The following is a 15,487-nucleotide window of genomic DNA, read 5'->3' on the forward strand; positions in this document are numbered from 1 at the left end:
GGTCATGTTTGGGAAGTAAAGGTTTAGGTTGGGTCGCGTTTTCATTTTGGGGCATCTTGGCGAGTTTAGCAACTGGCTGCTTCGTTATTGGGCTGGTGTTGCATGTATCCTAGCTGCATAAGGATGCCTGTTAGACCAATTGAGATAAATGTGACTCCAAGGTAGTAATCCTTGAGTTGAGACCTTTGATTAAACAAATCCATAAATTCAAAAATCGTATTTAGGCTTAAATAGAAAGTTTTTTTTTTTAATAAAGATTGATTTATAAATAAAAAGCCATATTAAACCTACAAAGAGATTTAAATCTAATAAACACATGACAATTGAATCAAATAAAAACTTCCTTTCAACAGAGCTACGATCATTGTTACAAATCGAACATTCTTCATACTCTATTTTTATATCGCTGTGATTTACAGCCTTCTTCGACGAGGGGGTCTATCGATTTGTTTTAACCCTTTTCTCGATCCCGCACAAATTAAATCTTTACCCATGGAACAACGAGCGTGTTCAGCGCTAGCATTGGAGTAGCTTTTAATGGTTTAACCCAAGTCAAACCATTATTTAACAAAAAATCTTAATGTTTGACAAAGCGATGGTTATGGTAGCTTTTAGTGGTGGTGGTAACTTTTATGAAAATTTAGAAACAACTTTTGAAGTTAGAGATAGTTGTTGAAAATTTAATCTGATCTATAGTTTTTAAAATAAATATTGAGTTTTATATATAACAGCTAGCTAATCGCTACTTTATCGAACACTCATACTTTTTTTTTATATTCAAATCTAACACTTGTTGACATCTAACAACTACTTTCACAACTATATTTTTTCAGAACACGCCCAACTTCTACCATATTAAACTCAAAAAAACAAAAACATAATTAGAAAAAAGTTGACCATATGGGCACTTACTACACTCAAACCCATAATAGGGGGTTCTTACTACCTTCAAAGAGTGTAAATTTATTGAATTCAAAAAAAAAAAAAAAAAAAAAAAAAAAAAAAAAAAACTAAGGGCATGTTCTAATTGATTGAACTGAGTAGAACTGGACTGAACTGAATATTTTATGAGAAAAGAAAATTAAGAACTAAAATGAACTGAACTAAAAATAATCTGAAGATAACAGGCCCTGTTCACTTCAGCTTAATTTCAGTTCAGTTCAACTCCAATCAGTTCAGTTCAGTTCAATTCAGCTCTAATTAATTTGATTCAGTTCATCTCTTCATTTCCTTCTCTCATAAAATATTCATTTTAGCTCAGTTCAGTTCAGTTTAGTTCCGTTCCAATCAATTCAGTTTAGTACAGTTTAGCTCCAATCATTTCAGCTCAGTTCAGCTCAGTTTAATAAATATGAACAGGCTCTAAAGGAAAGTTTCAAGAGGTTAACATGAACTCTAGTTATAAAAGTATGTAATAAGATTCCCGTTTAAAAAAAAAAATGGTATGTAATAAGATTATTATGTATAATTATTCTTTTCGTTTTTCATGGAAATTTTGCTAGAACGCTAGTTACAGTGGATTGTTAGAGTCTAGAAATAAATAAAGAGGGAAAAAAAGGATGAAATGTTACTTAGGTTGGTCTACATGTCTTTTTTTTTTAGATATTGTGGAGAAGAAAGGACATATTAATGTAACGAGATGAAGTGATTTATTAATTAATTTTCTTGCATTACGAGGATGAATGGAGGAGGTGAGAGTCATGCGTCATATTGGATTTTTGTTTGAAACGAGATTGAGGGACTAGTTAAGTAGTTATACATAAATGCTTTTCTTAGTGTTTTTGTAATTCTGATGTATTATGTATAGCATATTAGCATATCCCTCTTTAACACAATCGTATGTAAGACTTTATTTTAAAAAGTACATTCGATCAAATTGAACATGATAGAGAAAAAAAAACCAATACCATAAAATGCAGAATTGCAAAAAAAAAAAATTGGAACAATTTCGAGTTAATAAATGTACAACATGTTGGAAATTCTTGATATAAAACAAGAGAGTTGGGAAAAACAAAGCAAAGAGAGAAAACAAATGAAAGGATAAAGTCTCTGGCTGGGAATAATGTTTTCTCTTATTTTTATATTTTAGTGTTTTAGCATGACTTAGTTGAGTGAGTGGGAGGTGGGTGTTATACCACACGCGCGCGCGCCGAGCCGGGTCGGGCTCGGGCCTCGTGGACTTGGGGTCTTGGGGAATGCGATGCGCGAGCGTGGGTCCCTTATTTTACTTTTTTGGAGGAATTTTATTTTCTTTTTTATTGACAAATTATTTCTTTTTGATTGTTGGGATTCTCTGACTGTTACGAAAATTAATCAGCCATTAATCCCTTGATTATAGCTGACTGTTTCTTGACTGACTGAGTTCATCTGGACAGTCTCTTGGCTAGGTTCTTCCCTCGTTTTATGCTAGTCGTTTTCATTTGTTGTCTATATATACTCGGTTATTCTTTCAGCAAAAACACACAACAATTCCAATATTTTCTCTTCTGTAAAATATCTAAACACAATTTCTGTTATTCTGTTTTCTGGGCAAGTGTTCTGAATTCCAGTCGGGTTTGTGATTTCACATAAACTCCGGCGTTGTGCTTATCCTGGAGGGCGACCGCTTCTAGTCTACTGCATTGGGAGATAGCGCGAAATCGTCTTTTAGGTCTGTGGTTCTCCACGACACGACTATTATCAGTTTTGTTCACGCATCAACAGATATATAATTTCTGTTTTATTGCTTATATTAGAATAACACCACATGATAGTAACGATTGTATGTATATTTTTAATGGGTAATCCAATTGAATTTTTACATCCCTACTTAGGTGGCTAGGTACTTTTTGAAGTTGGAAAAGATGATGGCCTTTTTTAAATATTTTTTTTAAATTTATTTTAAGGGAGTGATGGCCTTTTTCATTCATGCAATTTTTTTTTTTCATCGTACAAGAGATGCTGGACTTTGTTTACTATTCATGAATTAGGTTTGACCATAGTTTTTTTTACTAACATAATAAAAATATTTTTATCATATACTTCCTTCATTTCTTTTTTAGTTGACATGTTTCTTTAGTCACGTTTGCCAATAAATTCAACCATTAATATCTTTAATTTTCGATAAGCAAGAATTATAAAAAGTTGATATTTAGAAAATATACATCATGACAACTCTAACAAAATCTCACATCACTATATTTTTCATCACATATAAATTACAAAACACAGTCAAAGGGAAGTGTATGAATAGTGATAAAGTCAAAACGTGTCAACTAATAAAAAACGGAGGTAATAATATGTTGTTAGATAGGTTTTAATATAATGTTTCATAATATAATTTTTTATAATAATTTTTATCAATATATAATTATACTTCCTCTGTTATAGTAAAATATTGGCAACAATTGGACTTTTACATTATTCATCACGCTTGTTTGACCACATATTATGATTAATAAGTGAAGTAAAATAAGTTATGTGGGTGTTGTTAGATTCTTCTCGTAAGATACTTTTACAATATCAATTTTTTTTTTAGCATTTACTCTTATATCGGAGTAATTATAGATGTTTAGCTTATAAAATGTGTTTTGGAATGCGTAATTTCATCCTTGTTGTAATATATGTGGAACAGAGGATGTATAAAAATAATACTCCGTATCAAACTTGTGCATTGGCATGTGTATAATATTTGACCGTGTCATGTATTATGGGATAAAGGGGGTAAAAGATTCGTAAAATTAAACCTAGCCTTAGCTTGAAGGTAAACAAGTAACCCTAAACCCGATTCATAAACAAGTAACCAAATCCCATTTATTCATATAAAACGGTAAACCCGAAAAGAAGCCCAAGGCCCAACGGCATGAGCGCCATCATTCTTCCTGAATGCCACCACTATAAATTCACCTCTAACGTAAACCCTATTTCATTTCTGTCTCTCTTTCAATTCTCTCTCTCCATTCTCAACTGCGGCTAGGGTTTACCAAATCTTCTCTCAGGTCAATTTCTCTCTCCTCTTTCTCAACTTCTGCTTCATTTGCTAGAAACTTCATCTCTGTTCTTCTAGATTCATGTTCTTCATTGTTTGATTGATTGTTTTTTTCGAATTTTTGTAATGTTTGACCTCTATTTTTGATTAAAATGTTGTTAATTAGTGATGAAATTGCTCGTTTTCAATCTAAATATGTGTTTAATTTGATTTTCTGTATTAGATGTTCGTCGTTTGATGCTGAATTGTTGTTGTTGTGTTTGTTGATTCGTTGATTTTGAGATGAAAAAGTGATTTGCTGAGGTGAATGTATTGTAGTATGAGATTGTTTAGATAAATGCATTAAAGATGATATTCATGAGGCTAAGTTCCTCTGTAAATCGATGAATTAACAGAGTATTCAGATTTGGCTGCTCCTATTAGTGGATGTGTGTTTGGAATATCGATTTTGATGAAGTTTATATGAAATTGATGTTGTTATTTGTATATTTTGTTCAAGTACTTCATGATTAAAGAAATTTACATGTTCTCACATTTGAATGTTTATATGTAATAACTTTATACTTCAGAAGTATTTTTATGTTTGTGATTGAAAATTAATCAAATCAGGATTAACCAGACAATGTACTTTATGTCATAAATTGAAATCGTTGACGGATGAGGTCGATATCGTAAGCCTTAGTTTAAAATTGTAAATGAATGATTTGATTGTGGATTGGTAGTGCTCATGAGACATGTTATGTGATCCTCATGAGCCAACTATCGATTCATAATGAATTAGTAATATGGTCAGGATAGCTCAGGGGTAGAGCAAGGGGTATTTAATCCTCTGGTCACCAGTTCGAATCTGGTTCCTGGCACATGATATTTGATTAATTTGCATCTTGATTATAATCCCTACAATTGTCCCTGAGGTTTAATCATGGATTTCTCTGGTACATGGTGATTAATTACATTTAAATAAATATGTATGTGCTGGTTTATTTGTTGCCTTCTAAATTGTTGTTCTTCTTACAGATCTAGATTAAAAGGTTACCATGGGTAAGGAAAAGATTCATATCAGTTTGGTGGTCATTGGCCATGTCGACTCTGGAAAGTCGACCACCACTGGTCACTTGATCTACAAGCTTGGTGGTATTGACAAGCGTGTGATCGAGAGATTCGAGAAGGAAGCTGCTGAGATGAACAAGAGGTCCTTCAAGTACGCATGGGTGCTTGACAAACTTAAGGCCGAGCGTGAGCGTGGTATCACTATTGATATTGCCTTGTGGAAGTTTGAGACCAACAAGTACTACTGTACCGTCATTGATGCCCCCGGACATCGTGACTTTATCAAGAACATGATTACTGGTACCTCCCAGGCTGATTGTGCTATCCTCATTATTGACTCCACCACTGGAGGTTTTGAGGCTGGTATCTCCAAGGATGGTCAGACTCGTGAGCACGCTCTTCTTGCCTTCACCCTTGGTGTCAAGCAGATGATCTGTTGTTGTAACAAGGTATAAATTAACTCTGTTTTGTTGTTATGCAGTATACTAAGTCCTATGATTTAGTTTGTTTTAGTTTTCATTGTTTGCACTATTCTGATAACACTTTGTTTTCTGTATAGATGGATGCCACCACCCCCAAGTACTCAAAGGGTAGGTACGAAGAAATCGTCAAGGAAGTCTCCTCATACCTCAAGAAGGTTGGTTACAACCCAGACAAAATCCCATTCGTTCCCATCTCCGGGTTTGAGGGTGACAACATGATTGAGAGGTCCACCAACCTTGACTGGTACAAGGGACCAACCCTTCTTGAGGCTCTTGACTTGATCAACGAGCCAAAGAGGCCCTCAGACAAGCCCCTCCGTCTTCCACTTCAGGATGTGTACAAGATTGGAGGTATTGGAACGGTGCCAGTGGGACGTGTTGAGACTGGTGTGTTGAAGCCTGGTATGCTTGTTACCTTCGGTCCCACTGGACTGACCACTGAAGTTAAGTCAGTTGAGATGCACCACGAGTCCCTTCCAGAGGCTCTTCCCGGTGACAACGTTGGGTTCAATGTTAAGAATGTTGCTGTCAAGGATCTCAAGCGTGGTTTCGTTGCTTCTGACTCCAAGAATGACCCTGCTAAGGAGGCAGCCAACTTCACTGCCCAGGTCATCATCATGAACCACCCTGGACAAATCGGAAATGGTTATGCTCCAGTGTTGGACTGCCACACTTCTCACATTGCTGTTAAGTTTGCTGAGCTCGTCACCAAGATTGACAGGCGTTCAGGTAAGGAGATTGAGAAGGAGCCTAAGTTCTTGAAGAATGGTGACGCCGGTATGGTTAAGATGATTCCCACCAAGCCTATGGTGGTGGAGACTTTTGCTGAGTACCCACCCCTTGGTCGTTTTGCCGTGAGGGACATGAGGCAGACTGTTGCTGTTGGTGTCATCAAGAATGTTGAGAAGAAGGACCCAACTGGCGCCAAGGTGACCAAGGCTGCTTTGAAGAAGAAGTGAACAGATTTTTCGTCATTTGAGACAGATAATTGCTGTTATGAGTATACAGACTTGTCTATCAGTAGTTTCTGTGTGTTTTATTTAGACTTGTGTTTTCTGTGTCTGCAACTTTTGCCGCCAGCGTCTTCCAGCACTTGTTCTCAGTATTGGGTGCTGGATCGACGGTGGCATGATTTTGGTCTGCGGCACTTTGTTTCTTCTGTGTTTTAGACTTCTGATTTCATATCCCCTTTGAAGGGCTCCTTAAAAGTTTTCTTCTGCTGAGCATTTAATCAAAGAACTTCATTTAGTAATTAGTATGGTGTTTCTTTAGTATATTGTAGTTGATGTTGATTGCTTTTTTTTTAATTTGTATACTTGTATGCTAAGCTATGTGCAGCAGTGCAGGTATATGATATTGCATGTTTTAAGGAAATTTTAGATACATTTTATGAACTCTGCAATATCGTATAAGCAAGTGTAGAGCAGACAAGAAGGATTATAGACGTGATGAAAAAGGAGTGAAAATACGTGAGTATTCCAAATTGTGCTAATTGTATCCGAAATAAATCAGAAAAATATGTAATTTAAACTGAACTCATTAAAAAGTTGGCTTTAGGTAGCCTTAAGAAGAAAAAAAAAATCCCCCCAAAAAAGGTTGCATTAATTTATATTTTTACTGATTGAAATGAATATTTTATGAGAAAAGAAAATTAGGAATTGAAATTAAACTGAATTGAACAAGCCCTTAGTTTTATTACTTAATTAGGGAACTCTTCTTTTTAATTTTTAAGTCCAACGATTGATATTTACATGTATGATCTGATTTTCACAACATGTCTTTTACTACCTCCATCATTTATTATGTGCAACAAAGGAATATTTTATGTCTCACAACTAATATCTCTTTGTTGCACATAATATTTAACGGAGTTAGTATATAGTTTGAATAGTTTTGTGATTAAGCTTATTTAGCTAGTATAGAAAATTAAAGGGTAAGGTATAAGGTATTGATTAAAGAGAGACTTGTGAAATGGTTCACCATTGTAGCAATAACACAGAGGGGACAATTCAATCAATGTAGATTGAGCTTTCGAGGATAAGGTAACTTCTTTTGTTTCAGCAAAATAGCCACACTTGAAATAACATGTTTCGGGCAATTCCGATAACGTGAGTCCTGGGGTCTGTAAAGGTTTACCGTCCAATTGAGCACTTGTACGGTCAGCACAAATTAGCTAGCTTAGGGGATTATCCGGGGATAACCGCTCTAATGCTAAAGTTAGTACTTTGATGAGAAGGATGAATGAAAAGGATAAGAAAGTATTTCTAGGAATTACAGAGAGAGAGAGAGAGAGAGAGAGAGAGAGAGAGAGAGAGAGAGAGAGAGAGAGAGAGAGAGAGAGAGATTGTACCTTAATTATGAAAATATGTTTGGGTATTTATAGGAAGATAACCAAGCTGGTGCTACCTATCAGCATAGGTGGCAAACCGATCTTGTATGCAGCATGTGCCTCCGTGGTCTGAAGCAACTTTCCACGTGGCCGAGAAAAGGGTCGTCACGGACGTTAAGCTGATATGCTAATCAACAGATGATTAGCAACGCAATCTATTTTAACAACTAATTACTAACGGTGTCGGCACTATCCCGTACAACTAGCCCCCCAAGTGAGAACGTCAGTAAAACTGACAGTCTCACTTTCGAAACCATACTTAGGAGGTAGCCTGAGTGTATCAATACCACGACATTGTGTGAAAAAACATGATAGAATTACATTAAAAAAAATCTCCGATTTATCCCCAAAGTGAGCAAAGTACCAATAGTGCTTTTGAATCGTGATGATTGACTATTTTATTATAAATAGGGAAGCTAACGCGCACGATGTGCACGCATAGTTAGTCATATTTAAATGCTCTTTCGGCTTGATCTTAAAATCACAAATTTAGTTGCTGGCAGAATTAATGACAAAAAATATGTAAACAACTATGTTTATGGGTATAAATGTCCGAGACAACTAACATTAATGCATGAGAGAAAATAAGTACATAATTAAATATTTTAGAGGGTATAATTGTCCAAACACTATTCATTAAAAAATTTTAAAAAAAATTTGTTCAATTTTTCATTTCTTAGCCCAAAATGATTTACTACGTATTTACACATTTTAAAGGGTATAATTGACATTACACTATTCATAAGAGTAACTTTATACTTTTTATAAGGTAGGGATAACAATAAGTAATCTATTAATCCTTATGCCTTAATAATTTAATTTATCTATCAAGACACATAGTATTAGGTGCACTTTTGAAGTGTGGTTATTGATTGGTTTTTAATAAAACAAAAAAAAAAAAAAAAAAAAAATTATGAGAGATTTTTTTTTTGGAAACAAATCAATTCATTAATAAAAAGTCATCCGGCATCTACAAATGAAATCTAAATTAACAAATACATAAAATTGAATCAAATTAGGTTTTCCTTCATCAGAGCTACAATCGTTGAAAAGATCTTGCACTGTGGTACATCTCTCGCACACATCGCTGGAATATATAGCCTTTTCGGAGAAACGCTCTAACGAGTTGTTGTAGCCGTAAGGATGATTCTCATCTGATTCGCCTGAACGCATTTGAAAATTTGACAACCGTTGCGATCCCGAACAAATCTTTACCAAAGAACTGACAATAGGGCAAAAGATAATTACTTTTTTGATGAACCCTAACACACAAACAAACCCTAAACAAAAACAAACAACTAAACTAACGAAAACTAACGACTCCACCATAGGGAGGCGGACGAATATCTACACTACTTGTGTAGATTTATTGAAATTCAAATTGCAAAACTAAATAAAATTAAAGGGAAAGGGTCGGAAATAGTCTAATAGTCTAATTTCCGAAGAAATTAGACTATTTCCAGCCTAAACGACCAAGATTTTGGAGAAACCCTAGAAGAGAGGAGGAGATGAGAGGAGAGAGAATAAGTTTTAAGTTTAGCTAGTTTATAAATTATGAGAGATAAGAAAGGGTGTGATTGTGTGGGACCCTAATTTTTTTTATTAAAAAAGCCTAAATAACACGTGGTTCGATTATAATGAAACAGAGGAAGTAAAAAAATACTAATTAAAACAAATGTTACCAATCACCATATAAAATTCCCTTGGATTCATCTCATTTGTTGTTCATTGTTTTATACCACAATACAAGTACATGCTTTAGGTCAAATTAAAAACCATGAGTAGTTGCTATTTTTATTAGAAATCAAGATTTATCACATTGAATTTGGTTACAATTGTTTCATGTAGTGTAGTATCTAAATATCAAAATTTATTAATATACACTAGTATGTAGTGAATGATTTGACAATACAAGTGGTCAAAACATGTATGTTGAAAACTTTCACAAAATGAAAGTAGAACAAAAAATGGATGAAGTATTTTCTAAGTATTCGGTTATCAAAATTTCATAATTTACACTACTCTGTAGAACATAGTGAATGATTTAAGTGGTCAAAACATGTACGGAGTATGTTTGAAATTCTAACAAAATGCAAGTAGAACAAAAAAGAACAGTCGGAGTATTTCAAAGTATCGTTTCTTTTAATGGGTCATGAATCATACCACTAGACCAAATGCCCTTTCTTGTTTAAAATTATCGATCTTATATTATATAAATACATTATTAATGAACCACTGTTTATAGGCTAAAACCCTCCCTAAGACCTTCGAAAGAGTTGTCTCCAATTCTCCGATTTACAGAGGAAAGAGAAAATTAAATTAAAGTTGCTCAAAAATGGCGAGAATTGGATTAACCTACTTGATCCGTTCTCAAGCGACTCAACTCATTTCCAGAAATGTTTCTTCAGGTACGCACATCTTTTACCCTATTTGCTTGTACTATTTGCTACAAATCTCAGAAATATTTCATTTTTATTGCAAATTTGGTTTAAATTCTATAAATTTATTCATTTTTATGGAAATTATCATTTAATTTGAGTACCCAGTTTGATTTTAAGAACTGGGTGTTGGGTGTATTGTATTTTTATGTGAGTATTAATTAGCTTAGATTGAGGGTGCTAAGAAATCGAAGGTAGTTGGAGTTTGTTTGATTTAATTCTTAAAGAATGATGGGTGATAAAGAGTGAATGGTGACTCCTGTTTAAATTGTTGATGTGCAATATAGATGTAGTTATGCAGTTGATTGTGATATTGGAAATGGTAAATATTTTTGATTGCATATGTGAGGTGTCTTCATCAATGTTAGTATAGTCCGGTTCTCCGGTGAACGAGTGCCTCGAGCTCTCGACTACTTGAAGAAGCTTTTGTATTGGATTTATAGAGTTACTGGAGATTAATGAAGTCTTTTAGAGTTTTCATTTGTTGAGATTGGATTTGAAGGAGAGGGAAGTTTACTAAAAGTTTGACTCATTTTAGGTTTGAGATAGTTGGGAGATGAAATACAGTAGTGTAGATATGAGCAAGCTGAATTTGATATGGGACGATTATTCTAAAGCTCGACTCATTTTAGGTTTGAGATAGTTGGGTGGAATATGAATATCTAACAGAGGAGGGAAGGAGAAAGGAGCACAGTAGAACAAGTTTTCGATTCTGACTAGTTTAGTGAAATATGTAAACAGTGGACACTTTAAGTATGCTGCTGGAGGGACGACCAGAAAGTGTATCAAGCATATTTCAAATCATACCATGTCCAAAGGTTTAGAAGTTACCAGAGTAGCTATATTATGTGATGGTAATCATTGGATTTGGGTTACTGTAGTCTGAAATCAAAAGCTGTTGGAGTTCAAAGTTCGGTTTTGTGCTCAACATTGAGTTAAAATTCTCTCTCATGTTGCTACTGCATTTTTTGTGTCTCCACTCTCCAGTTTGGGTGTTAGTTCTATGAATCTTATCTCCCATTTTAGTGTAGGTCCGTCCTAATTGCAATTATAATTTAAGGGTGATTATGACTACCCTTGATGTGCTTTGCTGAACTCTGTATAGCATGATTTCTTTATCTAGATATATCTCATTAACCATTGAACATGGTGGTTGCAAAGTCGACAAAATATTTCCGTTGGCCACAATAAGCCAGCTTCTAGTAGGAATTGAATTAGTTGATTATGTGTAGCTTGCAATCTCTGAACTCTCTTCTTTGAATGATAATATCTGATGACTCTAGTAAGTGAGAATTCAATGGCTAGGATCTTATATGAGTGATGAGTTGAACATGTTTGTTCCTGTAATGTGTAGTTGTTGATTTGATTGTTTTAGATTAATGTGGCAAATCTTCCATACTTTTACGTTTTAATGTGAGCACTTGTTAGATTTGTTCCAATGTTCAAGGGTTTAAAATGTTGATTAGCCCTGCTGGCTGACCATTTGCTCTTCTATTGTTGGAGGAATGTTAGTAAGGTTGAGTTAGAGAATTTTTCTGAAGTAATATAATGTTAAAATTATTTTTGTAAGTGAGAAAGAGTTGTACGCATCAAAGATGGCCTTCTTTATGCACTTTAGCTGTCCTTTGTTGGTTCTTGGCTTCTTGCACTTTGTCTGGGATCTTTTGTAATGGTGGTGATCTGGTGAACTAGTGACTAGTTTCATATGCAGGAGTCTCTTCTAGATTGATGTATTCTCAGGTCTAAATTTTTGTGGAAAGAAATGTTGAGGCTTCATACTCTCTCTCACATCATTAGTGAATTTAGGCTGTTTCTACTGAGTTGCGTTAAAATAATTCTATATTGTCTTCCTTTCCGTTTCAAATCCAGTCTAGTGTATGTTTGAGGGATGATGTGCTGAAATCCTGAATATGGGAGTTGAATAGCTACCTGCAACCTGCTTACCTGTGCTTCTAGAAGACTTGTTTTTGTTGGAATTTTAGGTTGCTAAGGAGTGGAGGATATGCAAGGAAGACAATAACCTTGTTGCATAGCAAATTGTAGGTGAATAGAAATGGAATTGCATGCAGTGCTACCTCCACATTGGCCAAGAAATCTCTTCTTTTGTTCTTCTCTTCCCGCTTTCTCCTTTTTAGATTGGTTATGGATAGATTATGTTTTCGGTGATACTAGCTTCAACTGCTCCTAAAAGGCACCATCATAATTTTCACTCAGTCCCCTTTTAAGTTCCAAGAAAGTTTCCACGCTTGTGTTCGGCACATTAATTAAGGATTGTGGTTGAATATGAACCAGACTGACATGATGATAGAGAGAAAATGCTGTGAGTGATGGAGTGATAAAAATGAAAAGTTAACTTCAAATGTAAGTGTGAACATTCTATTGGGATAACCTAAAAAGTAAAAAGCAAGAAGGTTGTTTATAATAGGGCTGAAGGGATATCCTGAAAACTTGTTCACGAATGATTTTTTCTTTAGTCAAACACAGGTATGCGTCCATTGTCTAAGTATAGACATGAATATATTTCTCTATATATTTGGTCCAAAAAATGAAAAGCTGAACTCATGTCCAAGTGTTTTAGAATCCTACATAAATACTTGTGATAAAATGAAGAGTATGAGTATCACCGCATTTACTCTAAAGTCTAATATTAATCCCCTGCCTCTGCTTATCTCACTCATTGTTATGAACTTACGACATCACTGACATGATCATAGATGATCAAGCCTTGCTTACCTCCACAAACCTAGTTTAGCTGCTGTAAGGTTATGCTTGCCTAAACCTATTTTTGGTTGGTTGCTATACATAAACTAGGGGTTAAGAGACAGAAGAGATAAGAGTGATCCTTGATACAAATGAAACCTGGGACTCTTTATCCCAACCAGCTCCCCATTTAAAACTAAAGTATATTATTACAAGAATTTAGCCCTGTTCTGGCAATGTGTGCAATGATATTGGCTGTTTCTATTTTTCTTGTAATGACATTGGAGCTTGTTGATCACAATGAGACAAAATAGGATACAGCTGCTCTAAAGTTGAGTGATGTAATGACACACTATACTCTTGTATGAACCCATACTTGGTTGCTGATTAGCTCGCAATTATGAGAATTTCCTGGATAAGGTGCACATCATATACGTGACATATTTCCTGTGACAATTTTTCACCATCATATTATATGCTCTTTGGAAAGTCCTAAGGTCTTTTTGGTGTTTCATAATTGTTTGTTAATCCAGTTTCAGGTTATAACAGCATTAGGTCAGAAGCACCAAGACTATACCCAAATGCAGAATTATATTCTAGCTCTTCTATTCTAACTACTTTCCAGAAGAGGTGGGCATCTCACAGCCCTAAAACACAAGATGACAACAAGATCAGCATTGGACCACGTAAAGGGCTAGAAGCTGGTGAAGATGGCAAGGATGCTGGGGTGGCCTATTATGGTCCAATTTCATCCACTATCAGGAAAGTGAAGCTTCTCTCCCTTTCCACCTGCTGCCTATCTGTATCTTTGGGGCCTGTGATAACCTTTATGACATCCCCGGAAATGAATGTGATCTTGAAAGGTGGTGTTGCAGCTTCTGTCATGTTCTTCAGTGCTACTACCACTGCTGTCCTTCACTGGTTTGTGAGCCCTTACATTCATAAGATCAGGTGGCAACCTGGTTCTGATACCTTTGAGGCAGAAATGATGTCGTGGTTGGCTACCCCAATAACCAAGACTATAAAATTTTCTGATATAAGGGTCGCAGAGACCAACAGGCCGTTCGTGACGTTCAAAGCTAACGAAACCTTCTATTTCGTGGATGCAGACCACTGCCCAAACAAAGCTTTGCTTGCCAAATTGACTCCGCAGAAATCTACTCATGACTCTGCCTTCAAGAACTTGTGATTGAACAATTGCCCAACGGAGATTCTGTAGTATACTATCTCCTTAAGTTGGTTTCTTTTAACACTTCTTAGTCTACAGTGACTTTTTTTAAGTGAGTCAAACATTGAATTGCCTGACAGATGAAAACACAATGTCCTGAGGTTTTTGTCTATTATAAGTGAAATAATGCGCTTGTTTATGATGTTGGAAGTGCATTGCAATAGGAAAATTTTGCTGAAGTGAGATCATTACAAGACCCTCCAATCTATTTTTGTCATTCTGAATTCCTCCCCATCCCTCCGTAGAAACCGAAAACAGCAAAGAATATACTACCTCCGGTTCTTATTACTCGCAACAAAGGGGTATTATTTGTGAGAGATAAAATATTCCTTTAGTGCGAGTAATAAGAACCGGATGTAGTATCAATTGTTGAAGCTCTAAGTCCTTGCTAGAATATGGTTTTGTTTGATTGCCAAGACGATATTCATTGAGTTTAACCGACTCAAAACTTAAACGGTTAAAACCCAATCACAATGAGCTCTGAAATTCACCTGGATTTTAAAGATAAATTAGCTTTTTAGTTGTGGCTTTTAGCAGTTAACTAAGCTTCAATTGTGAATATCAAAGATCTCAGAGGAAAAGAGGTATTGTGAATTGGAAAGAAGAAAAGGAAGAATTTTAATGTTTGAATTTTTAACTAAAAATACAAAAAATTAGATTCTAAAGCACTTTGTATATTACTATTATTTCCCACTTTCTTATTCCACATCAATCAATGGAATCATTAATAATCACACAAAATAATATACCTTAATTAGTAATTTGACCAACCTTTTATTTTATTTGACATCCTACACACAAAATAATACACAAAATAATATACTTTTAAAAAAGTAATATTTAATGTCAACAATCCATAGGAGTTCGTTCAACTACAATTCAACCTACTCGTCATCCTCATTTTTTTAAAATACATGAGCTGTTCTTATAACTTCAAACTTTCCTAATCACCACTTTAGTAAAGTCGAAACATTAAAAAAACATGCTTCGTATAAAAATCAGTTAAACATTAAAAAATAAATAAATAAATAAGCCATAAGAATAAAAAAGAATCATAGAAAGCACTTAAATAAACAAGCTAGAATTAATTCAAATATAAAGTACTTTTATCTGATAAATTGTTTCATGGGTATCTTAGACTTAAAAATACGGAGTACCAATTTAAAGAATCATACGGAATTGGAAAGTGAAAACAGTTTAGAAAGATGCACAAAAATGAAATCAGCAAACACA

General features: G+C 34.8%; 2 protein-coding genes across 3 annotated transcripts; both read left to right on the top strand.

Annotated features, from left to right (window-relative positions):
* Positions 1-3,888: 3,888 nt before the first annotated feature.
* Positions 3,889-6,754, top strand: LOC110683731 (elongation factor 1-alpha). The gene is made up of 3 exons (XM_021860126.1): positions 3,889-3,977; positions 4,985-5,466; positions 5,577-6,754. The coding sequence occupies exons 2-3, from the start codon at positions 5,005-5,007 to the stop codon at positions 6,456-6,458; spliced, it is 1,344 nt and encodes a 447-aa protein (XP_021715818.1). The 5' UTR covers positions 3,889-3,977; positions 4,985-5,004; the 3' UTR covers positions 6,459-6,754.
* Positions 6,755-10,062: 3,308 nt separating this feature from the next.
* Positions 10,063-14,417, top strand: LOC110683734. 2 transcript variants are annotated; one of them, XM_021860129.1, is made up of 2 exons: positions 10,063-10,296; positions 13,566-14,417. In XM_021860129.1, the coding sequence occupies exons 1-2, from the start codon at positions 10,224-10,226 to the stop codon at positions 14,213-14,215; spliced, it is 723 nt and encodes a 240-aa protein (XP_021715821.1). In that variant the 5' UTR covers positions 10,063-10,223; the 3' UTR covers positions 14,216-14,417. The 2 variants fall into 2 exon arrangements, with proteins under 2 accessions (XP_021715821.1, XP_021715820.1); XM_021860128.1 differs by having other exon boundaries at positions 10,068-10,296; positions 13,560-14,417.
* Positions 14,418-15,487: the final 1,070 nt, after the last annotated feature.

The sequence above is a fragment of the Chenopodium quinoa genome, unplaced genomic scaffold (genome assembly GCF_001683475.1).
Source record: "Chenopodium quinoa cultivar QQ74 unplaced genomic scaffold, ASM168347v1, whole genome shotgun sequence".
NCBI classification, from domain to species: Eukaryota; Viridiplantae; Streptophyta; class Magnoliopsida; order Caryophyllales; family Amaranthaceae; genus Chenopodium; species Chenopodium quinoa.

Excerpts from the sequence above, each read along its gene's own strand:
- LOC110683731 (XM_021860126.1), top strand. The coding sequence starts at position 5,005 with ATGGGTAAGGAAAAGATTCATATCAGTTTGGTGGTCATTGGCCATGTC. Across the intron at positions 5,467-5,576 it reads TGATCTGTTGTTGTAACAAG|ATGGATGCCACCACCCCCAA; the intron begins GTATAAATTAAC and ends TTTTCTGTATAG.
- LOC110683734 (XM_021860128.1), top strand. The coding sequence starts at position 10,224 with ATGGCGAGAATTGGATTAACCTACTTGATCCGTTCTCAAGCGACTCAA. Across the intron at positions 10,297-13,559 it reads TTCCAGAAATGTTTCTTCAG|TTTCAGGTTATAACAGCATT; the intron begins GTACGCACATCT and ends TTGTTAATCCAG.